At 38.5% G+C, this 26411-nt stretch overlaps 1 protein-coding gene across 2 annotated transcripts in view; it reads right to left on the bottom strand.

The window, feature by feature from the left end:
• The window catches only part of LOC149141276 (Tetratricopeptide repeat (TPR)-like superfamily protein), a 159311-nt gene extending 134532 nt beyond the window's left edge, over positions 1 to 24779 (bottom strand). The window contains exon 1 of one of the 2 annotated variants that reach the window (XM_089447215.1): positions 23665 to 24776. In XM_089447215.1, the coding sequence (XP_089303341.1) occupies positions 23665 to 24344 (680 nt within the window). In that variant the 5' untranslated portion in view covers positions 24345 to 24776. Of the gene's footprint in view, positions 1 to 23664 lie in introns of both variants that reach the window. The other variant, XM_089447216.1, reaches the window with a different exon arrangement.
• Between the last annotated feature and the right edge of the window lie 1632 nt (positions 24780 to 26411).

Here is a 26411-nt window from a genome sequence, read left to right on the forward strand (position 1 = left end):
GAAGCCCCTAATATTATTTTAATGTGTAAAAATAATGACAAGCCCACCAAGTAGCTCCAAAATTTTGAATAAACCATCCAATAGTAGGACGAAATGATGATGTCATGATCTAATGAGGTTGTTGGAAGATCACATTAAGTCCTCCAAGTGCCAAAATGAGAAAGAGGGCTCTATAAAGGATGCACAAGGGGATGGCACCTTGATGTCCATGTAAGTCATCATGTGGTGCTCCAAAGTGGCTCTAGGGCACAAATACTGGTCTCATGGGTATCCTATTGAAAGATAAGGCTGTAGACTACTCCAAATGAGGGCACTGACAATGGTGCTTTCCCTCCCATGTCTCAAGGGTGAGACAAACCTCCTCTGGGCCTTCAATCAGCTGTGAAACCATGTGTGCACTACTAATCCAATTGGGGGCAATGTTGGTCCAAGTACATCATCTCGCGAATAATGTGGGGCAATGAATAAGTTGTTGAAGGTGTTGAGGATGCCCATGAGATGAGATAATGCTCGATTACACAACGGAGTCCCATGGCTCTCAACACATTCCCTACAAGTGTCAATATGATCTAACAACTTGTGCACAAGCTTCTCTTGCACACTCTTCCTCTCACAAGCTCCACGCACAAACTTGTGTTGCATATTACTTGGTCTCACCAACTCGTGCTCACCAAAACAATAATTAAACTTGTGCCTTTGTTCCTCCTGTTGTCGCGCGGATTGACACGACAACGCTCAGACCGGGGGCTGTCACTCTGATCCCCGATCCCTCCGTTTAAGCCTGTCTCCCGCGGCTAAGGGGGGTAGACCCTGTGAGATGATGAAGACCAACTGTCGACCAGTTGGTTGGGAGACACGAGATACGATATAAAAAGCACTCGATGGATTTGATTAATTTAGCAGACCAGTGCCTTAAGAGATTATGGTTAAGATGATTACTTGTTAGATGATATAAAAAACGTGAACCATGAACAGCAATCATCTATCATCAGCTAAATCACAATGCTCTTAGAATGACCAAAACGATATCCAGTGACTGAAATTTTTTTGAAAAGATGAATGCCTTAAACCAAGAAACTGAAAACCCTAATGAAAACTGCATAGAACAAAATTTAAAACCCTAATGAAGAAAATATTAAAACCCTAGATCAGCCTAATAATTTACAGATTTAGGCCCTTAGCAGCCAGATTTAGCAATAAGAACAGGAAAATTTTCAAAAAAAAAAAAAAAAACAATTTAAATGTAAAATGCTTCAGAAGACCCTGCATGCATTCAAAAAATATTTCGAATGATAAGCCCGGGATCAAGAACTGGCTGGGCTCTTTCAGAAAACACAACCCGGGAGTTGGCTGGTTCAGCCGAGAACTTCCCCTAACGCCCGGTTATCTGAAAAAAGGATTTCCTGCACAGCTTAAAATCAACCATCAACGTAGAAGGAGAAAACAATAGTGAAACCCTGATCAAATGGAGATACCTGCCAATATATTTCAGAATCTAAACTATCATTCAAACCCCAAAGATCAGACAAGATACCTGTGCCTAGATCAATCTTCATTAAGCTATCATTAATGGCTAAAAATAAAATTATGCAGAACAAATAGAACAATCTTACAGCATTTTCAGAAGAGTAACACCAGCAAGATTTTTAACCCCAAAGTCTTCTTTATTGCACGAAAAAAAATAAACTACAAGAGAGCTTCTTCAGCCTTAGACTCACCGATCCAATGAATCGACAATGACTCCTAGCACCCTATTTAAAGGAAATGACTCCAACAGCTAGTTCGATTGATCCATGTAGAAATGATCTCGACCGTTGATGAGGATCAAGACATCTCTTGATCTCATCCGTCAATTTATTCCCTTTAAAAATTTTAATTTTTTATTATTTATTATTTTATTTTATTTTTTAAATTTTTAAATTTTTTAAATTTTTTATTATTATTTTTAAAATTTTTAAATTTTTTATTATTATTTTTTAAATTTTTAAATTTTTTTTAAATTTTTTATTATTATTTTTAAAATTTTTTATTATTTATTATTTTATTTTATTATTTTTTTAAATTTTTTAAATTTCTTAATTTTTATTTATTTTATTATTTTTATTATTATTTTTTAAATTTTTAAATTTTTAAATTTTATTATTTTTTATTTATTTTATTTTTTTAAATTTTTTTAATTTTTTATTATTTATTATTTTATTATTATTTTTTAAATTTTTTAAAAAAAATTATTATTTTTTATTTATTTCATTTTTTTAAATTTTTAAAATTTTATTTATTTTATTTTTTTAAATTTTTAAATTTTTTTATTATTTATTATTTTATTATTATTTTTTAAATTTTTAAATTTTTTTTTTTTTTTTATTTTTTATTTATTTAAATTTTTAAATTTTTTATTTATTTTATTATTTTATTTCATTTTTTAAATGGATCATCGAACTAAACCTTTGGAAACATCACCCATGACCTAGGACTTAGGACTCACGAGGGGATTTAAAACATTTTTCGACCCTCAAGACACATTACATCATGACTTTTACAACTTACATCTCAAGGGGACAAGCCCACTTAACACAGACCCTCATAAATCACCCAGTTCTGCGACACAACTATAATCTAGCATATCAACACACTAGGATTCTCCTAAAGTTCTAATGACAAAATCCATCCCGGCTTTGGGGTCAGGTTTGAAGGAAAACTCTGCCGATCCATGGATCGGTGAGACAAAAAACCTTCCGGGACATAGATTATCATAGAAAGTTAGGTCCACCTAGGCAATTTTACATACATGACTCTGATCTGCTTAGATTATTTACAATTCATACATGCAGACTGGGTTTACAATTGAAATGATCAAGCTGTTGATGACTGTAGGCTGGCACGGACACGTCGTTCAGGTGCTACCCCTTTCTGCCAAGAAAAGAGGGTGTACTGCATGGGAAGTTGACCAGTAGAGGTCAACACCTCCTTTTAAAAGCAATTCGAATGGTTAGAATTAATGAGTTTTCTGATTAAGGAATTGAACTGGAGCTTTTCTAGTTAACAAAAGTCAATAGAACTAGTTAACTGGATCCTCCCAAAATTTAGGAGGCTAACTCCACTTAAGCTTTCAGTTCCCAATTTAACTCACACTTGAAGATCAAAACTCGACCTTCAAATTCAACACATCAGTTAACTACCTCCTGCACTCCTAATTTTTAGGGAAACTCCTAAATTTTAGGAACTCGACTTTGACTCCTTGCATTAAGGCACAAATCAAGAAATCACATTTCTCGCTAATTTTCAACACTCCCTACTCAACGAGGAAAATTGTTCCTGGAAGAACCTCGTCCACCTAGATCTGTCCCCAACACTACCAATTTCTCCATTGCTGCAGCTGCTCCCTCTGAACTAGAAGACTTACCTGCTTTCTTTTGCGAAACCTGCTTTGTAGACCTGTTCTTTCCCACCATACTATGCGAGCTCTACTCTTCTTCATCATCCTGCTGACCAACCCAACTCCCCACTAGCTTAGACTAAAACTGAGATACCAGTTGAGGCTCCATCTTGAGAGCTCTCTCCTGCTCTCGCTCAACCATCACTTCTCTACTCTATGCACTACTTGCTTTATTGTTCAAGGTTGCACCTGTCTCTACCTGTAACTTGTAGAGATTCCTCACCCTCACACCTATCTGCTTCTTACATCTAGAAGCTAAGTGTTGGAGGTACGCCTTACCTCTATTGAAGATGACATCATATCCCTTGTCCTCAAGGGTGGCTACCGAAACAAGATTTTGCTTCAATCTTGGAACATAAAGAACATCTCTGAGATGAAGGGAATTACCTGAATCCCTCTAAAAGTTGATAGTACCAACTCCTCTAGCTGCATATTGACCATCATCTCCTAGCTCAATCTGAACTGGCATGTCCTTCTCCTTTAGGTGGTTGAAACTCTTCCAATTCCCAGTGATGTCGAAGGAAGCTCCTAAATCAATATACCATATACTATTATCTGTTGAGCTTTCCATGCAAGCTATCAATGAGAAATCCTTCTCAAACTGGGCAGAAAAGTCATCCACCTCCGCTGATGCAACAATGTGATCCTTCCCGCCCCCCTTCTTCTTACCAGGACACTTAGAAGCATAGTGTCCAAACTCATGGCAATGGAAGCACTTGATCTTACTTAGATCCTTCTTCTTGCCCTTCTCATTGGACCTAGCCTCTCCTTGGCCCTTCTTGCCCTTAGCCTTGCTACCCTTGATGGTCAGGGCACAATTTTCCTCGTCCTCTATCATAACTAATCTCCCTTCTACGGTTCCTCTTCGGATCTCTTCCTGTATGCATCATAATTGATCTCCCTTCTATGGTTCCTCTTTGGATCTCTTCCAGTATGCAGTCAATCCAAAACCTTTCCCACTTTGGGAAGTTCTCTCTCCCACTAACAACATCTTGGAACCCTTTCTACAACTTATGAAGTCCAAGTAAGGAAAAACTCACAAGATCATGATCAGATGCAACTTCGCCCACCCCACCTAGTTCATCTCATACCTGAGTGAACCTTGAAAAATATGGGACAATGGGCTCATCCTTACTCATCTGGATACTCGTCAACTTCTCCTTAACAGCAAGCTTCCTGGTATCATTGGTACTCTAATACAACTTCAAGATTGTAACGTACATCTCATACATTGTCTTCTTCTCATGGATATGAGGCACTATATGATCTTTGACCCCTTCTAGAATGATTCTCTTTGCCTTGATATCATTCTTATTATGTTAGGCCAATTGTTGGGCATCTTGTGGTGGTGGGATGCCCTACTTCACGAATTCTCCCACACCATTATCTTCCAACACTATCTTAATCCTCCCTTTCCAAGCTATGAAGTTCAATGCTCCCTCTAGACAGTGATTTGCTCTCAACCCTTGGTAATCCATCTTGCTTCCCCTGAGAGCTCTCTAAAACCTACCCACCAACAGTGTTGTAGTCCTTCACAAGAACTGTACTTAGGGCCTCTAAAACTGCATCTCCTAGCAGACCTAATAATCCTTCACAGGTTTGCACTTAAGCTCCTTTTGACACCTGCTAACAGCCCTCCTCACTGCTCTTAAGATGCCAAACACACATTGTCCAACTTGAAAAATATCCACTTAGCAAACAACAACTTAAGAAGACAAATACATACTCTTCCGCCTGAGATTCAACTCGGTCCTATGCCCTTGGTTCTGAGTTTTCCAGCGCACTAGTTAGGGCTTTTTGTACCACCGTAACAACCCTCAACATGGCCTCAAAACTCCACAACGTTTGTGTTGTCCTTCCTCCCTTCTAGCCCTGCCTTTCCACAATACTCAGACTCCTTCTTGGTTGTTATAATAGACTTGAATTAGCTCAAAATTGCCGTAAACTAAAGCTTTGTCTAGCTTGAGGTCACATCGAAATTTGGCTTGCTAAATAAAGATATAACACCTTCAAACTAGCACAATATTAGCCCAAAACTTCTCCTTTTCTCGTTGGCGACTTTCTCTAATAACTCGGCTTGCTTTCATGAGAAAATAGCACCACAAATAGTCCTTTTTCCCTCCTTCGCTAGGCTTCCCTCAATTGCAACTATCATAGAAGTGTCTTCTACTATGAAGTGTTGCGCTTGTGTTGGTCTTTAATCTGATCCACACTCACAAAATACAACTATTTCAATCTAAAAGACGCAATTGTCTTTCCTGCTTGATCTAAGCTTGAAACCTTTGCAAGACTGTTGATATTTATTGCCCTCTACCAACCTGTGCACAAGCTTCTCTTGCACACTCTTCCTCTCACAAGCTCCACGCACAAACTTGTGCTTCCTATTGCTTGGTCTCACCAACTCGTGCTCACCAAAACAATAATTAAACTTGTGCTTTCGTTCCTCCTTTTAAAGGCAATTCGAATGGTTAAAATTAGTGAGTTTTCTAATTAATGAATTGAACTGGAGCTTTTCTAGTTAACAAAAGTCAACAGAACTAGTTAATTGGATCCTCCTAAAATTTAGGAGGCTAACTCCACTTAAGCTTTTAGTTCCCAATTTAACTCACACTAGAAGATCAAAACTCGACCTTCAACTTCAACACATCAGTTAAATGCCTCATGCGCTCCTAATTTTTGGGGAAACTCCTAAATTTGAACTCGACCATGCACAAAAAAAGGAACTCGACTTTGAATCCTTGAATTAAGGCACAAATCAAGGAATCACTTTTCTTGCTAATTTTCAAGAGGCTTTTCTTCTTCTTTTGCTTCCTTTTGCGATGGCTCTTCTTCGATACTTGGAGTGGCCTCTTCTCCTTCCTCCTCATCATCAGAGACTACTTCAATGCAGTGAATCTTTCCCTTACCTAAACAACGATGTCCTGGTTCCCATGGCTCCTTGCAATTGAAACATAGCTTCTTTCGCCTAAGTTCACTTCGTGTTTCTTCATCTAGCTTGTCCTTTCTGGGCCAATCACGTTGAAAGGGCTTCTTCTCCTTATCTTTTGGAGGAATGAAAGGCTTGGATGGAGCCTTAGACTTAGTGGTTGCATTTCCCATATCCCGAGTCTTCTTGATAGCCTCCTGAAGGGTGGTGGGGTTGAATGCCTTGACCCAACCTTGTAGGGGTTTGGCTAATGCCTCAGTGAAAAGCATGACTAATCACTCTTCAGATATATATGTTACCATGACTACAGTTCGTTCAAATTCTGCAATAAATTCTTCATGTGATCCCATCTGTTTGAGTAGTGCCAATTCTCTAAAGTGGATGTTTGGGTTCTTCTGATCAAATCTTTCTATCAGCCTTTGCGTAAAATCTTCATAAGAAGTGATGTTGGCTATGTCACACGATTCGGGTTCGAATTCGAGTTCGACAACGATTAAGTTCGATTCGAATTCGAATTCGAATATTCTGATCAGGTTCATATGAGGCTCAACATTAGGTTCGACTATACATATTTTTCAATATATATATATATATATAACAAAATTATAAAAATTTCAAAATCGGTCCATAAACACATGAATACAAATTCTTATTAGTAAACATACATGAATAATGTAATCATTCTAACATCTAGTTAAATGTAAACATATACAATAGTAGTTTGCAAATGAAAAAATGAAATATAGTTTTTGAAGACAATTTATGAAAAAGAACATTTACCAAATTTCAAGGTAGGTAAATGTGAATTGACACAATCTTGTAAACAATATAGTGTTTGATTCTGCCTTTCCAGAGCTCTGAGTGGTCACAAATACAATAGGGATGCACAAGCAAAAATGGCAGGTGCTTGTATGGTAACAATTGATGAACAAAGAGAAGGTAATATTATGCCTCTACCTCTCATTTACTCAGATAGGAGAGTCACCGATGAAAAGACGAATCAAAAATTTCATAAAGAGGTTTCTAAATGTTCTGATAAGAAACCAGGATGGACACAAACTTTGCTTCTCAATGCTACAAGGGATGTTTTGTTTTCTGTTCTTGATGTAATATTCCAACTGTGTGAAGAACAGGTGGACCCTCTTTTCCCGTCATTATTTTAGAATTTGGAAGATGAGATTTGGAGGGAAAATGAGGGAAAGAGGATCCTTCAGTCATCCAATGACATACCAATCTAGCAAATGTTAGAAAACAATCTGCTATACAATCTCAGGTTCTCAGGTTGTTTGCCATTTATATATGGAGATTTCTTGGGGTCATCAAAATTGCTAATGAATCTTCCTACCCCTGGAAAATATTTTCACCATTTAAAGATCTTTAGTCAATGCTTTGATGCTTTAACACAGTACCTCAATCTCACTGTCAAGAATTAGTTTCACACCCAAGATGCATTTCGAATAAGACAATTCTGTCAGAATAATATTAAATGAAAAACTCCCTATTGGGCTCAACAGAAATTGGATTGATGAAGCACTGGAAAATGCAAAATTGGGCTTTGGTGACGAATTGGTCATTTATGCTACATAAATAATTGCAAGGATTTTTGCAGGGTTTGAATATCAGAATATGACATTTGTTTGCAGCCTGTGGAACTAGGGTAAGTTGCATCCCACATCGTTCTTTTGCTCAAGTCTCAGTGCTTCACTCCAGGATGCAAGACGCAGCACGCAACACGCAAGACCTAGCACGCAGGCGGCACCACGACTCGCGCAGCACGCAGTCACGACTCAAGTTTCCAGTTTGCAGGATGCACGAGACTCGAGTCACACTCAGATCGATCCTCACGGCTACGGCCCACGGGCTAAGTTCTAACCATTGTGCGCCCATGGTTTTTTTGCTAAACAGTTAAATAAAACCCACGAACCCTAAGATCGAATCCCAATTTTTTTTTCAAATTTGATAAAATTCGCCTTCAGGTTCGCGTTGAGGTTCGAATTCGATTCGGTTCGCATGGGGTTCGAATTCGAATGAGGTTCGCCTTCAGGTTTGACCTTCAGGTTCGGCGAACCTGAACGAATTTAAAGTTTTTTTTTAGATTCGCCGAATTTCGAACCTGAAGGTTCAAGTTCGGCGAACCCTGTGACATAGGATGTTGGCATGCCCCAGTGTTACTAGACCATGATACCACCATTCATACGCTTCCACTTCTACACATAATGTGGTCAACTGGATTGCGTTTGCTTCCACCGTAGGATTGAGCATGAAGTAGGTGTCCAATTTTTGCACCCAAACACTTGTTGTACATTTAGATGATCCATCAAATGAGGGTAGAGGAATTTTACTCACCTTGCGTGCCAATTCAACATTTGGTTGTCCCCTGGGTCTATTTCTGTATCTGAAATTGTTGTATTCATTGAAGGACATGGCTACTCAAGTGTTTTCCTCCAATCTTGTGTAATCCAAAACATATTCAATGCTTGATTATTTGTGTACTGTGGAAGTAATGGTGGGTGATTTCTTCTGTTGTTTGCTCAGTTATTGGGCGGAACAAGGTTATGCTTACCACTACCTTCAATGGTGGTTCTGTTCTTGCCAACAACATTTTGTTGGCCTGTGAGATGAACAATCAGCTGAGTGAGTTGTTGTTGTCCTTGAGCCAATACTTGTGCCAGTTCTCACTGCCCTTAAATCGTTTGTTGCCCTTGTTGTTGCAATTGTTGATGCATTTGTTGTTGTCCCTATATTAATTCATGTAGTGAAATGCCAAGATCATATTCTCCTTGTCCTACTCTATCTCCCATGGTTGAACGATGGGTATTCCTCCTTCATCTTACTGTGATGTTGCTTGTATTTGCAGTAAGCATACAAGGCTCATATACTCACAGCTGGCAAGATGCTTTCACTCTGATACCATTGTAAGACTTAGGGAAATTTTAACTCTAGGGTTTCGCTGAAGTTCAAATAAGAAATCCCCTTTTACCGATAGTTAGTACAATATAACTAAATACTTCTCCAATGAACAGTGACAATATACCGAATAGAGAAAAATAACATTCAATGGTCAATTCGTTAGTCAAACCATAAAACATTCAATAATATAATATTTTGCCAAAATTCACAATTAAACCAAAGTATCTTTCTCTGATTAATAATTTTCCGTGGGTTCTTAACTGTTCCAACAAAAATATTTTAATGGCCAATTGTTTAATCAAACCACAAATTGTTCAATAACATATTGTCACCAAATAATATAGTTCATGTTTCTTTCTCTAATTACTAACTCATTGTGGGCCCCTATTTGTTCCAATGGAAATCTACCTATGTTGGCTCGTGGTCACCTTAAATTTGCCCAACTGTCACACTCGTGAGTCTGTCTTCTCAAGTGTTGGCACCGTACATAGAGGAAGTCTCGAGTTCGTTACAGGTCCACACACCAGCAACGCATTAGACCCTAACCGACTTTGATATGTGCTCGGATTCTACCTCTAGTCCTCTGTGATTTACCCATGAAACTTGTACTGGAATCTTTGTTGGTTCAAAAAATTCGGTCTTTGTGGAATGTGGCTCCCAACACCAGCGAAGTCACTATAGGAGCTTGTCAACAATTCCAACTTGCAACAGGGATCCTGTAGCTCTTCCTTGCCAAATTTAATGCTGATCTACTTCAGAAAAATTAAATATGTTTTGCATCAATGTTGATCTGTCCAGAATTATGTTATTCTCTTGATCAACTTGCATGGCCCAACAATGGATTCATATGGATGGATTTGCTTTAGAATGATTATACATGTCTTAACACCTTTCCTTAGACCAGAAAATTTCTCTCAGCGACCCTGTGCCGAAACAAGTAGAAAATAAAGAAAATTATTTTATCAACTAGGGTGGAATCTTTCACCACCGAAATTGATAGGAAAAAAGGGGTCTTAAAACCCTCGGAGCTAATGCCCAAAAACAGAATGAGATGATCCACAATGATGATCCAAAATGAATTCATCCCTCTCATATTTATAGACTTCCTAACGGAATCTCTTCTTTATTAACGATTGAGTATACTTTACTTCAAACCCCATTTTTGGGTTTTTTGCCTAGCTACCCCCAAACTTGCCCAACAGTGGGTAAATTTGGGGTTTTTTCCCTTTTATGGAGGATTATAGACTACAAGGATGGATAGGCTATTACATACCATTCGTCTTCAATTTGTAGAGGGCATTACATGTGGGAAATTAGAATCTACCATCCGCAGCTAAAGAAAGGTTCAAGCGTTAGTTTTGAGGCTTGTGTAACAAAACCGTAACTAAGCCAAGGGTTGGCAAGTGGCCAACTGGGTTATATACATAGACCACTACAAATAAGGAAGGTCGCAAGGCTTATGTGTAAGGGTTTAAAGCCCAAAGGAAAGGGTTGAGTCCGTACATCAGCCAAGATGGGGCTGTGAGCCTTGTTGTGACATATCATAGAGAAAAGGGGGCCTATAGTGCATCCACAAGCAAGCAGCAAGGTGTCGAACCCTGTGGAAGGACATACCTACTTGTTTAGCACAAGCCAAAGCTTGTGTAAGGATTTTTGTTTAGCTTGCAGGCCTAGTAAAGGAATACAATCCTCGCCCAAGGTTGGAAGGAGGGTTGGAGGTTCCCTAAGGCTACAATAACAGAGTCAAACAGTTGGTAAATTCTATAGTGAAGGATTGCCACAACAGTGGTGTTTTGGGCAATCAAGGGTTTGAAGGATTTAGCCTCAGCCCATCGATTTTGGACAGGCTTTGTCTCTTGTATTGGGTTTTTTTAGGGAATTGTAAAGGTTTCGCTAGTAAGGGAACCCTAAGATTCTTATTGAAGGAAAAATAAGAGATTGGTTTATGTAATTAAAATTGTATTTTGTGTATGATCTAATTACTAGCGAATGGTGCGAGTTTTTTCTTAAAGTTAGGCATTTCAATGTGTTTATTTTTTCAGTTGTGTGTAACTATCAAAATATAAACCAGACCTGGGGTGCATGAAATTCTAACATGGTATCGAGCGGTTGGATCAGATGTTGAATAGGTGACAACTATAAGAGGGAGTTGAAGTGATTATTTGCAGGTGGCAGCAATCTTGAAGAAATGTTGCAAATTTGACAGTTAAGGACCTAGCAGAGACAAAGATGATGGTCTCTGAGTTGAGGATTGAGGTTGGATGGGATATCCAACTACTACACATGTAAGGAGAGAATCAAGTTGATTATGATGGAGAATGACCTTTGAGAGTTTGTTGATACCAAGATCACTCCACCTACAGATCCTAGAGCATTGGCTCAGCACAACAAGCAAGATGTGAAAGCCAAGACAATGATTTTGGATATAGTAAAGGACCATTTGATCCTGCATCTATCAAGAAAGGACATTGTATATGACATGTGAAAGCTAGGACAATGATTTTAGATGTAGTAAAGGACCATTTGATCCTACAGCTATCAAGAAATGACATCACATATGACATGTGGGAAGTTGTAAAGGCACTATTTCGGAACAAGAATGCAAACTAGAAGATGATGTTGAAGAGAAGCTTAAGGAAACCAAGATGCCCATGCAGACACTGTGACATCCTATCTAACCAGGATTCAGCAAGTACGTGATGAGCTTGCAGTTGTAGGGGGCCGTGCTAGAACAAGAGTTGGCAAGGACTGCACTAAAGGGCTTCTCATAAAAGGAGTAATGTCCCAGGAGACACTTCCAGACTGGAACAGGTTGTGGGATGATTTCATCCAGGAGGCACGAGTTCTGATGAGGAGAACATTGTTCTCACTAGTACGCTAAAGAAGGGCAAAGGCAAGTCCCGCAATGGTAGCAAGAAATACTTAAGCGAAGTGAAATGCTTTGCATGTGATGAGTTTGGTTATTATTCAAGCCAGTGTTAGTATAAGAAGAAAAGAGGCAAAGGGAAACAGTAGGAGGTGGCTACTCCAGCTACAATCAACGAAGATGATTTTGCGAGGAGATTCGAGGAGGGTGAATTTTCTCTTATCTCTCGTTTCTCAGGGAGCACCATTCATGAGGGTGCTTGGTTCCTAGTCAGTTAGGCTTCGAAGTATATGACAAGAACATGAGAAGTGTTTGAGAGCTTAACCAAGTGGTACTTTGATGTACAGGTGAAGGTTGGTGATTGAAGTCAACATGCAATGGGAGGAATCGAGATTGTAACATTCAACATGGAGTCAGGTGGATTGATGTGAGTCCAACATGTGCTTTGGATACGGAAACTCGGATGCAACATCATTTCAGTCCCAAAAACTGAGGTAAAGGGGTTTGATTTTATTCCAAGAAGGAAAGGTGACTCTCAAACCCAATGGATCTAACTCTAGCCCAAGGATGATTCTTAGGGTTAGAGAGAGTGGGGTTTGTATAGGCTAAAGGGCAAGCATAGTGACCAAGGAAAGAAGGTTCTAGAGACTCAGAAGGAGTCATGTTTCAAAGGGAATTCACAGATTCAGAGAGAGAGTCAACAACCCCAAAAGAGTGTCTTCAAGGTCAAGAGGAAGAGAGGAGTCTTCCAAAGTCGTCAAGAAGATGTCATGGTACAAAATGGCCATGCACAATGCTCAGAAGTAGGAAGCTTCGAGGAGCAAGATGTCGTCGAATAAGGGTCCAAGTCTTGCAAAAGAATTTGCTTCAATGACAAAAGAAGAAGCTTACGATTAATGTGTTCCAGTATGGGAAGTGGAGAGACTTCCAAGGAATGGAAGTACCTCCCTCACTAAGAGGGAGTGTTGAAATTTGGTAGAATCAAGGGGTACTCTCACATGCCCATGGTGCTAGGTATGTAAGAGGAAAACACTCTAGAAGTAATTGTATGAGTGTATGAGCTACGTCATGGGGTTTTGTACCTGTAGACCCATGGTATTTTGATAAACCATGGTATAGACCAATGGTATTGTACCCTTTCAAGGTATCAATTAGAAGATAATGGATAGGCTTGAGAAAAAAAATTGAGAGGAGAATAACGAATGTTTCTTCTTGATTAGGATTTTGATTTGCTGAGAAAATCATAAACTTGCAAAGGAGCAGCAGGGTACTCGTGAAGGATGTGAGTAAATTGGTTCAAGGGGGGAATTTGTTAGGACAAATCTTGAAGGAGGTTGTTGTTGATTTTCTACAATAATACACAGTAGAAACTAATCTTCTGAACTGATAATTACTTTCTAATGATTTCAATTATACAAAGAAAATCTCAATAATAATGCAATGAAACAATAAGATTAAAAGGACACGGCCATGCACAACAAAGACAACAAATTTTCCTTGGCTAACCCAAACTTGGGAGAAAACCAAGCAAAACTTCTTCTAGGAGAAAAAAAAATTCAACAAGGTTTACAATAAAAGTCTAGAAATTTGTGCCAAAATCCAAGTCCAAACTTTTACCACTCCATGCTTATTTTTGCTCCCACAAATGTCTTCCATATATGAGAGATGACGATTGAGTGAGACAAATTAAGTGACACATCATGTGTATATATACAAGTTGAATGGATGCATTTACCCCAAGGGACACACCCTTTCATGTTGGCGCTGACTTGGTCCCTTTTGAGCCTACATGAAACCCAAAAAATAAAATTTATTTTATTTTAATTTCCATAAATTTTCTAGGCTGACTTAGGAGGCCTCTTGGCACGCAGGAATACCCCCCGATGCTACATAAAAATCAACGCTCCATCTTAGTGAGGGAGGTATTCTCCTTAGTTGCAACAGATTCTCCTTTAGCTGACATTTATCCTTAAGAAGAGTTTATGAGCTTGCCATGTTTATGCATGTCCATAAGACAACTCATCCTGGAGTGGGCAATGTAACTCTCTCATATGTGAGCATCAAGGGTTTTTCGCCGAAGTCCTTTATGGCTCATTAGGCAAATGTATCAATCTCCTCTGGTCATGACCTAGCCAAGTCCTTCTAGCATCCAAATTCTTCTAGCTTCTCAAGAGAAAATTTGCCTTTGGACCATTCACCTTTCTAGTCAAGGTTCATTATGACCTAGCCAAGTCCTTATGGCAGTGACGTCCTTCTGGCTTCAAAGGTGAATTACATCTATCTCCTTCGATCGACATAGCCAAATCCTTTTGGCTTCTAAGGAGAAAATCTTTCCAACCCTATAATTTCCCTAGAACATTCACCTCTAGTTGACCTAGCCAAGTCCTTCTGGCTTCGGAGGTGAATGTATCCTATAATTTCCCCTGTAATTACCTTGCATCATTCACCTTTCTAGTCAAAGTCCTTTATGACCTATCCAAATCCTTTTGGCTTCAAAGGTGAATGTATCCATCTCGCCTAGTCAAAGTCCTTTATGACCCAGCCAAAAAAAGTCCTTTATGGCTTTAGGAGATGGTTTGCCCAATCCTACAAAGACCTCATCATTTCTTTCTAATGAGGGAGACATTCAGCATCATACTAAGCTTGTTTTTGAAGTATGTCCACAATTTGCTCATTTATGGATATATATTGGAGCTCTATTGCTCCTCTTTGTATCATGTCTTGAATGAAGTGGCCTAGCCATGTCCTTCTAGCTTCTGAAACAAGTCTTACGTGGTAGTTATGGTTGCTCCCTTTGTCATGGAAGCAAATCCTCTTGGCATTGTTGCTCCCTCTGTCACTTGAGCGGGTCCTTCTGCGACTGCTACTCCCTCTTACATGTGAGCAAGTCCTTCTGCCACTATTGCTCCCTCTTAATTGGAAGCTCTTCCAGTTATTTGGCACGATCTTGGATGTCCTAAGAATTTGTACAATCCTCCCTCTCAAATCTCTTGCGGAGTCTATGCTCAAGCCCAAGAATATGACCATCGGCAACGGGTGCTAAAATCTTCTCGTAGTCCATTCCCTCTTTTTGGGAGAACCCTCTTGTCACAAACTTCTTGATGTTGCCAGTTGTTATATGAATCATTGCATTGGTAGTTAACATAATGTACCCATTCTTCCCTCCATTCAAGAGGTCATGGAAGAAAAAAATCATAACCAAGCAAAAAAATACAAAGACAAGAAGTTGACTACAAAGACAAGAAGTTGACTAAGGAATAAAAATAATAATAATCAAGGGAGAAAAATATGAAGTAACTATCTTTTGATTAAGAGGGAAATGTTTGATTGTTATAGGAATTGTCAACTCCCTCTTGATTCTTGCCTCCTTGCAGAAATCACTAAAATCCATCTGCAATCTTTAGCAATCTTGAAATGCTCATCCTCAACATCAATTGTTAATGCATGCAGCTTTACTTTCTTGCATGACCTGTAAGGGTTAGGGTTTCTTCATCCCTTGGATCTTCCACTTACATTTAGCACTCCAAGTCTTGCTCTAGGGTTTCATCCCACAAACCCTAGGAATTTCAACTCTTGTACCAGGTTGTCCTTTGCCTCCAAAGCTCCCACAAAGATCAATTCCTTTTGATCACTGTCAACTTGTTGCCCACCTAGCAAACTCCTTGATCAGCGTCTTAGATTTGAGCTTAACCCTTCTGCCCACACACTCAAATGCTCTGAAAAACTCTATCATATACTAATCTATTCTACAACAACAAAAATCAAGTAATGGCACCTTAGCACTAGCAACATATCTCAGCCAATACAATCATAACCTCAACAATACAATACCAGCAACATATGCAAGGCATCTTCTACATACTTGAGAAGGACCCTTACTTAATCATACAAGATATTTCCACAATAGTACAAGGTTCATGACAATATATGGCATTAGTATCCTAGGAGCTTAGATATCTACAGCTTTAGAACAACACACTACTTCTAAACACATACTCTGCAATATAGTGCAACATCTCCAAAGGAAATATCCCTACACAAGTTTGCACATAAATTCAATCCAACACAACACACTTTAGGTTTCCAAACGATCTCAACACTGATGTATTTATTACACTCAATCTATCCTCCCTTAGCGGGCCTTATCTTGCCTTAGGTTAGGTTTTATCAATGACAACACCGAACTTTGAACCATAATTTGAGAACTTTCCTCTTGTTGAAAACCTTCTAGTACCACCAAATCCAAAACTATGTTCAATTTCACCAAGGCTTCCCACAGTGTCATCACCTCTTGAAATACCAACACAGCTTACATGTTGTTGATCAACGGGAGTATCTTACATATCCATTGGTTGTGTAGCAATGACCTTACAAGCAAAACAATATTTTCCCCCTCTTATTCCTACAATTGCACAAGCACATGACCAACAGTGTGCAAAACCATTGTGATGCAAAGCATGACCTTCGAGACCATTGTGTCAAAGTCTAAATTGCAATTTGCGAGATTAAGCTAGACCCTTTGAGTGGCACTTTCTGTCGCAACCCTGGGCTTTGCTCAACTACCAGCTTATCAAAAGAAACTATACTCCCTATTAATGATGATGGTGATGTAATAGAAAAGACATATGCAAAATCGGGCATAACTCTTTTGTTTATTAATCTGCCTGAGATAGGAAGTGCAGAAGCTTGATAGAAATGCTAATATTACTAAGGATTCAATGATAAGTCGGTGCAATATCTTCTAGTTCCTAGCTTGTCACATGAGACTGTTGGGTATTGGGTATTTGTGTTGATGTCTAGGACTGCCCCAACAAATCCATGTCAATCTGCCCACTATTTATTATTCGCAGCAGAGTTACCTATTAGGCAATAAAAGCATGAAAACAAAGAAGTAATGTGGCCCTGAATCTTTCACTTCAGTTACCCAAGCAGGCCCTACGACCTATGGCCCACTCCAAAGATCAAACTCAGCCTTGTGCGAACCTTCAACCCAAGTCTCAAAAACTCGTCCTTGCTCTTCTAGGCTCGAACTCATGTTTAGTTGTTGTTCTCTCAACAAGGTTCTCATACCATGTTGATTTTTATACAATAATACACAATAAAAATTGATCTTTTGATTTGATAATTATTTTCTAATGATTTTCAATTAATTTATCTTGTGCCACATCTATCATTAAGAAATTATACACTGAAAATCTCAACAGTGATGTAGTGACACGATAAGATCAAAAAGAGATAGCCATGCACAATAGAGACAACAAATTTTCCCTAGGAAAAATAAACTTGGGAGCAAACCCACCAACACTTCTTCTAGGAGAAATTATTCTTTGGCAAGATTTACAATAAAAGTATAGAAATCTGTGTCAAAAACCAAGTCCAAAATTTTGCCTTTTCATCCTTATTTTTGCTCCCACAAGTGTCTTCCATATAAGAGAGATGACGCTTGAGTAAGACAAATGAAGTGTCACATCATGTGTACATATACAAGTCGAATGGGTACATTTACCCCCGAGGAACACATCCTTTCATGTTGGGGCCGACTTGTCCCTTTTGAGCCTACATGAAACCCAAAAAAAAACAAAATTTATTTTATTTTAATTTCCATAAATTTTCTAGGCCAACTTAGGACACCTCTTGGCATGCGGGAATCTCTCCCGATGCTACATAAAAATCAACAGTCGTTAGGCTATTCTAAAGAGAAAAAAGGAAAGACTGCAATTAAGAAAGGAGCAGTTGAGGGCATTAAAGGCAGTCTATGCCCTAGGAAGGACCAGACCTGTGGGAATCTACCATTCGCAGCTGAAGGAAGGTTCAAGGGTTAGTTTTGAGGCTTGTGCAAGGAAACCACAACTAGGCCAAGGGCTAGCAGGTGGCCAGTCGGGTGATATACGCAGACCACTACAAATAGGGAAGGTCGCACGGCCTATGTGCAAGGGTTTAGGGCCCAAAGGAAAGGGCCAAGTCTACACAATAGCAAGGACGGGGCTATGGGCCCTATTATGGCAAATCATAGAGAAAAGGGTGCATGTAGGTGCATCCACAGGAAAGCAACAAGGTGTCGAACCTTGTGGAAGGGCCATCCTGCAAGTTTAGTGTAGGCTAAGGCCTATGTAAGGACTTTTGGTTAGCCCGCAAGCCTAGTAAAGGAATACAATTCTGGTCAAGGGTTGGAAGGAGGGCTAGAAATGCCCAAACACTATAGCAGTAGAGAGTTGGACATTTGGTAAATTCTATAGTGAAGGATTGCAACAACAAAGGTGTTTTGGGCAGTCGAGGGCTGGAAGAATTTACCCTCGACCTAGGGATTTTGGACACTTTCCCTGGAATGGGAGCCCTAGGATTCTTATTAAAGGAGAAATAAGAGATTGGTTTTTGCAATCAAAATTGCATGTTCTGCATATGATCTAATTGATGTCGTATTTTCCATTGTGCAAGTTGGTTTTTAAAGTTAGGCATTTCAATGTGTATATGTTTTCAGTTGTGTGTAACTATTAAAATATAAACCAAACCTCGTGTGCATGAAATTCTAACAAGTATGTTGCATTTGAATTCCCTGTGAAATGCAATAAGTTGCAAATTTATTGTTAACATATTCACCTCCATTATTTGCTCTTAACCTTTGTAGTTGATTGCTAGATTGTTTTTCTACAGGGGCCTTGTAATCCAGAAACAAGTCAAAAACTTCGATCTTAAGTTTTAAGAAATAAACCCAAGTGTGTCTGGATAATTTATCTTGTGCCACAACTATCATTAAGAAATTATACACTGAAAATCTCAACAGTGATGTAGAGACACGATAAGATCAAAAAGAGATAGCCATGCACAATAGAGACAACAAATTTTCCCTAGGAAAACTAAACTTGGGAGCAAACCCACCAACACTTCTTCTAGGAGAAATTATTCTTCGGCAAGATTTACAATAAAAGTATAGAAATCTGTGTCAAAAACCAAGTCCAAAATTTTGCCTTTTCATCCTTATTTTTGCTCCCACAAGTGTCTTCCATAAAAGAGAGATGACGCTTGAGTAAGACAAATGAAGTGTCACATCATGTGTACATATACAAGTCGAATGGGTACATTTACCCCCGAGGAACACATCCTTTCATGTTGGGGCCGACTTGTCCCTTTTGAGCCTACATGAAACCCAAAAAAAAACAAAATTTATTTTATTTTAATTTCCATAAATTTTCTAGGCCGACTTAGGACACCTCTTGGCATGCGGGAATCTCTCCCGATGCTACATAAAAATCAACAGTCGTTAGGCTATTCTAAAGAGAAAAAAGGAAAGACTGCAATTAAGAAAGGAGCAGTTTGGGGCATTAAAGGCAGTTTATGCCCTAGGAAGGACCAGACCTGTGGGAATCTACCATTCGCACCTGAAGGAAGGTTCAAGGGTTAGTTTTAAGGCTTGTGCAAGGAAACCACAACTAGGCCAAGGGCTAGCAGGTGGCCAGTCGGGTGATATAGGCAGACCACTACAAATAGGGAAGGTCGCACGGCCTATGTGCAAGGGTTTAGGGCCCAAAGGAAAGGGCCAAGTCTACACAATAGCAAGGACGGGGCTATGGGCCCTGTTGTGGCAAATCATAAAGAAAAGGGTGCATGTAGGTGCATCCACAGGAAAGCAACAAGGTGTCGAACCTTGTGGAAGGGCCATCCTGCAAGTTTAGTGTAGGCTAAGGCCTATGTAAGGACTTTTGGTTAGCCCGCAAGCCTAGTAAAGGAATACAATTCTGGTCAAGGGTTGGAAGGAGGGCTAGAAATGCCCAAACACTATAGCAGCAGAGAGTTGGACATTTGGTCAATTCTATAGTGAAGGATTGCAACAACAAAGGTGTTTTGGGCAGTCGAAGGCTGGAAGAATTTACCCTCGACCTAGGGATTTTTGACACTTTCCCTAGAATGGGAGCCCTAGGATTCTTATTAAAGAAGAAATAAGAGATTGGTTTTTACAATCAAAATTGCATGTTCTGCATATGATCTAATTAATGTCGTATTTTCCATTGTGCAAGTTGGTTTTTAAAGTTAGGCATTTCAATGTGTTTATGTTTACAGTTGTGTGTAACTATCAAAATATAAACCAAACCTCGTGTGCATGAAATTCTAAAAAGTATGTTGCATTTGAATTCCCTGTGCAATGCAATAAGTTGCAAATTTATTGTTAACATATTCACCTCCATTATTTGCTCTTAACCTTTGTAGTTGATTGCTAGATTGTTTTTCTACAAGGGCCTTGTAATCCAGAAACAAGTCAAAAACTTCGATCTTAAGTTTTAAGAAATAAACCCAAGTGTGTCTGGATAAATCATCAATGAAAGTTAAGAAGTACTCGAACCCAAAGAAGGAAGGAGAAGAAAATGGACCACACAAATCACTATGAACAAGCTGTAAAAGGGTTGAGGTGTGCCACGAAGAATTTTTGTCAAAACTATCCCAATGATGTTTGTCGAGAACACAATTAACACAAACACCATCTCTACAAGAAACGAGAGCAAGACCAGTCACCATATTTTGATTAGACCAAATCGCTCATGCCAAAGTTTGCTCAAGTTATCACCATGAGCATAAAAACTGAGAGAAAAGATGACGACCCAAAGTTGTCAAAGTTATCACCATGAGCATAAAAACTGAGAGAAAAGATGATGACCCAAAGTTGTCAAAGTTGTACAACCGGGTAATATCATCAACTGCAAGGACATGCTTAGGATCTTTTATATCCTTAATTACAACTTGGTGAGGTGAAAACTATAATGCTTTACCGTCACCTGAAAGTGTGATCTAATATACTGATAGAAGGTTGCAGCGAAGACTCAGAACACAAATACATCATTGAAATGAACATTATCTACTTGAACTATTCCAAACCCTATAACACTAGGAGATCTATTATTACCAACAAATATTTGTTTGGTGTTACAATCATTAAGAGCAGAAGAAATGGCTTTATCCTTAGACATATGATAAAATGCTCCAGAATCAATAAGCCATTCATCAAAAGAAGTAGAGGTTGCATTGAAGGAGAGACCAAAGGCAGAAAGTGCATGTCCATGAGAAGAAGTGTTAGAAAAAGAATCAAGGTTGATGTTCTACTTCTTCATCGTTGCTTCCAAGGCCTCCATTTTTTTAAGACATTTGGACTCTAGATGGATCGTCTTCCCCACAATAGTTGCAACGTCTGTCAATCTTCTTTCTCTATGATTTTGGTGCTTTGTCACCATTAGGAGTAGAGGTTGGCTGAGAGGGTTTGGAATCTTTATTTCGCTTGTTGTTGCAAGGATGCTACTTCTTTGGATGCTTGGTTTTATCTTTCTGTTGGACCACTAGGGCCTTGTTCAATGTACCTGCAGTGTTATTCACTCCAATATGCAAGCAGCAAGAGCTTGTCTTGTTCACTAATCAGAGAGTCACAAAAAGATACAAGGGAAGGCTTTTTAAAAGCAGGCCCCAGAGCTTCTCTAGTAGCATAAAATGTAGATACAAAAACAAAATATATAGAACCAAGCTTTGAAAGAATAATATATAAGCAACGTTCCTCATCTAGATCAACCCAACAATCTTGTAGCAAATCTCAGTGTTTTAAACTTAGATAAGTAATCTTCAATGCAAGAGAAACCATTAGGACTTAGAGTTACGATTTCATTTCCAAGTTGATGGGATCTAATAATATTAGGTTCACCATAATAAATAGGGTAGAGTTCTAATTTTTTTTCCAAGAAAAATCTCATGAGATCAACCCCTCTTCTCTAAAATATCTAAATGGAGGGCAGCTCAATGGCCAACCACAACAATAACCAATAACCTCAACGGGCTTAAACAGATTTCAACATGTGACATGTGGCCTCCTTGTTGACAGCATGCCCTAGGCAGATGGTTCAACCAAATGAGCTAAACCTTAGTGTTTCCTAAGTTTAGGTCATATAATGAGGGTTAGCAAGTTTTTACAAACCAACAAGTCAAACTTGTAGACCCATCAAATATTCATTGAGTACTAGTGGGTCAAAGAATACTAATGGGTCAAAGTTTGACCCACAATAACTCAGGAATCAACACAAATCAAACTATCCAACCATGAATTTGACTTGTCCTCGTGTTGACTCAACCCATTTACTAATAGATAGCATATAAATGTGAGCAGGGAGCCATGAAATGCACTATCTAATTTTTAAAATTTATTTTACATAATTACTATTGTAACTAAATTCAGTCCAAGACAAATATGTAAAAGTTGTGGAGATGTTGCATAAATATGAAAATTGTAAACACCAGCCAATAATTTATCCTTACTCCTCCCTCTAGAAATAAAACATTAAACATCTAGAAAATTATTATACATCCATTCAGACAAAAAATTATCTATGGGACCTCTAGAAACCTACGAAAGTCTGTTAATTTGTATGTTAAGACTTGTATTGCAAGGCTTTCTAGATTTTTATTTTTTTTGAGGGTTTAAATAGCTCTCATTTTAAATTAAATGGTGGTAAACAATTATGTTTCAATTTTGCAATTATCCCATCAAAATCAAATGTTATCAGTTACGAGAAGGGGCTTAAAACTGTAAGCAACCTTCACTATCTTTTCTTTAAAGGTCCGATCGAGTTTCTGAAAACATACTAGGGAAAGTAGGATTTTTTGCATGAACTTTTAAAAGTTCTGAGAAAAAGGTGTCCAAATAAGGTCTTACAAAGGCATAGGATATGATCCTACATTATAATAATGATGCACAAGAGTTATATATAATTCAAGGCTAATGTCAATTCAATCATGAGCAACGCCTTTGTTCTCAATCCCCCGCTATTCCTCTCTTCAAAATGAACAAAAACTCCCCAAAAAAATCAAAATATCTCCTAACCTAGCGGAGATTTTCCATCATCTCATTATATTAGACAATACATTGCGATATTTTCATACCCCTCAAAATATTGCAATTTTTTCGGCCAAGAATGTGGGGGAGTTGAAAAACTTACAATATATTGCTGATTTTTGCAACATGATGTTAATGGTCAATGACCAAAATCAAAATGCACGTGCATATATAGTAATACAGGTAACACCTGAGCAGAATGGCCAGAAACATGGTAAGTTGGGAGTCAGCATGGCACAAGAGAAGGAGACCATCAGATAGGAACAAGCAGATGTGAGGGAAGAATTAACAGACGGAGTGAAAGAATCAGAGCTCCTTTTCTTTCTTTTTTCCATTCTTCCCTTCGCTATAGATTGCAGTTCAAAAGCGTCAACACAGGTTGTCATGTTTTTGTTTGTGCTTAGCAAATCCAATGTCAAGCTCGACGAGCAACATCAGAAGCTGTTTTACAAGATTATAAAAATGAACGAGATGCTTGAAACGATGGACATGAGAGTGAATTTGACATTTAGGCCCATGTTATAAATTTTGTAACGTTACTCAATAACTAAAGTTCTGGTTTGCCCGATCCAAAACAGTCCTAGAAATAATAAAAACTGTAAGATATCCAATAAACGATATCAATCATTTTTTCAATAAAAATATCATAATGGATAGAAACATACCGTTCAATTAACTTGACAGCTGCATCGCTCTCCCGCGCCTGGTACATTGTCTTCAATACTAAGTTGAAGGAAGCAGTGTTGGGCAAAATTCCGTAATCTCCCATCTGTGCAACCAAATCCAGCAACTCGCCGGCGGATGCGCCAATCATCAAATTAGCACGCAAGTAATGATTATATAGATTAATGTCAGGCTTGTTAGGCTTGCCAGCCTGATCCAGCGATCTCAACCACAGCTCGAACAGCTCCTTAACGTCGGACCACTTCTGTGAAGTCATCCAGTCTGCAAACACATTCAATATACCGGGCAAATCGAGCGACTGGGAAAACGTCTGCAGTCTGGTCGCCGAGCGCTCGTCATATGGTGCTGGACGAACGAGACGGTGCTCAGATGACAAGCCAATGGGAATGAGAGATTGCGGAGTAACGGGGTCAGAACTCGCTGGGTTTATCCAATTTTCTTGATACAATGTGCTGCCCGCGGCCTGGGGTTGAGGCACACCGGGCAAAGGCGTTGCTCGGCTTGGAAGCGGGGTTGTCTGGGGCGCCGAATCGTTCTGGGCAGGGGTCGTGATTTCGAGCTCGGTTTGCTGCAATAATGAGGGCGTTGTGGTGATTGAACGCGAGGGCTTACACCTGAAAGCTCTGAACAAGGATTTGCCAACGTGCCTCAGAGACGACATTGTGAGCGTTTGATAAGATGAAAACCTGGTTGAATGTTGAATATTAAGTTAACCTGGTTCTTCCAGTGCCATGCAAAACTTTCTTACAGTGTACTTGCTAATAAACCCAGGGGGGAACGTAAACGTTTAAACAGGGCTTTCCGAATAGTTCGTCTTTTGCTCCAACCCGTTGCATTGCGGTCCAACGGCCATGGAAAACTAGGCATTGACATAACGAGACATAACCAGAGCTCCGTTGTATGTTCAAAAGACAAAAACACTAGGGTTTTGAAGGTTTTTGAACGGTGTTCTGGTTAGATACGAATGATCTGATACAAACGTGGACGTCACGGTCATGTGGGAGGTTTAATGCTGGCGCCAAGACTCGATCGCGGGACGTAAAGCTCCATTGCATTAGGAAATAAGGTTAAGGCCCAGCTCTTGTACCCTTTGTACCCTTGGTAGCTTAAATGTGTGATTGTGTGAAAGTCATGAATTAGTTAGTTTGATTTATTTATTGCCTTTTTATATTTTTCTGCTTGTCAATCTATATGTAGATGCAATTTCACTGCAGGTTAAGAAGGTTAAGAAGTAAATGTGCATTTAGGATAGGAAAGAGTAGAAATAAAAAGAGATAGTAAATAGAGTATATTCATTTAAATAGATAGATAGTATATAGAGTATATTTATTTAAATACACAATAAATTCACTATATGTAGTGATAAAATTAATTCAGAAATTATGTTGAGTTAAAATTGATGTACAAATTATGTTGAGTTATTTTGCAATATTTATGAATGTAATGAAGATTAAGGTTGAGATCTTGTACTTTTTTGGTAGCTTAAATATATGACTGGGTGAAAGTAATGATTTGATTCCAATAATAATAATGAATTAGTTAGTTTTATTTATTTATTACTCTCTCATTATTTTTTCTAAATGGAAATTTATTATATGTAGTTAACTTTAAACATTATACTTACTAGAAATTGCACCACATGTTGCAAAATAGTAGCATAAAAGAAAGAAAATGTGATATGTTATTCGTTTTAATTGAATATTTAAAATTATAAATATGAATTATTTTATTTAAAATGAAATTTTAGGTTTGGATAAATAAAATAGTTTTCTATAGTCTAAGGTCAATATAGATAGTATATATAGGAAGAAAGGTTGGCATGGTCCGGGCAGATGCGCCATGTGCCAGAATGCGGCTGAGACAAATTTTCATATGTTCTTCCAATGTGCTTCATCTCTCCATATCTGGGATGAACTTTCTTTGTCTTTTCGTTTTCCTTACTTGGTCTTTTCCTCTGTTCAGGATGGCTTTAAATGGTGGAGCGAGCAGAGTTTATCCCGGCGAACTTTGTTTATCCTTGTCTGTTGGTTCTTGTGGAAATGGAGGAATGCTAATATTTTTCAAGATTCAAGGGTGCCTCTGAACTCTATTATGTTGCGAATTTTGGCAAGTCACGACCTAAATGGCTGATTTTGGACCTTGATTCTCAATTATGTGTCTCTTATCAGGGATTGTTGATATGTTTTGTTTTTGAAAGCGTTTCAATCTTGTAAATCTTTTCAGTTTGGCCTGTTAATATGTGCTGATCGGTCTAAGACAATTCTGAAAGTTTTTGGACTGATATGATATTATATTTTGGTATCTGGTAATTAGTTATTTGGAATACCTGATACTCTTCAGTATATTTGGAAAATCTGTTTCCAACATATCTATGTATTCAGATCATTATATTCTCTTAATATAAGCTATGATGGTTTTTTCTCTCTGAAAAAATATAGAGTATATTCACTTAAGAACACAAAGACTCGCTATATAAGCAACAATAAAATTGATGTATAAATTATGTTGAGTTATATTGCAATATTTATGAATGTAATGAAGACTATCTGTAATGATGATTGTTATCATTGTGAAAGTTATTTACAAGTCAAAATCTTTGGAATTTCAATAGTGAAAATTGTTGGCCACCCTATGTTGGAGCCCTAGAGGAAATTGAATTAGCCTAATGGATTGTTGATTGGTGAAACTGATCCCATTCCTTGGATTACAAGATGATGGAAAGAGTGTT

The sequence above is a fragment of the Pinus tabuliformis genome, chromosome X (genome assembly GCF_031772625.1).
Source record: "Pinus tabuliformis cultivar Carrire ecotype Pingquan chromosome X, CPIR1, whole genome shotgun sequence".
In the NCBI taxonomy this organism is placed as follows: domain Eukaryota; kingdom Viridiplantae; phylum Streptophyta; class Pinopsida; order Pinales; family Pinaceae; genus Pinus; species Pinus tabuliformis.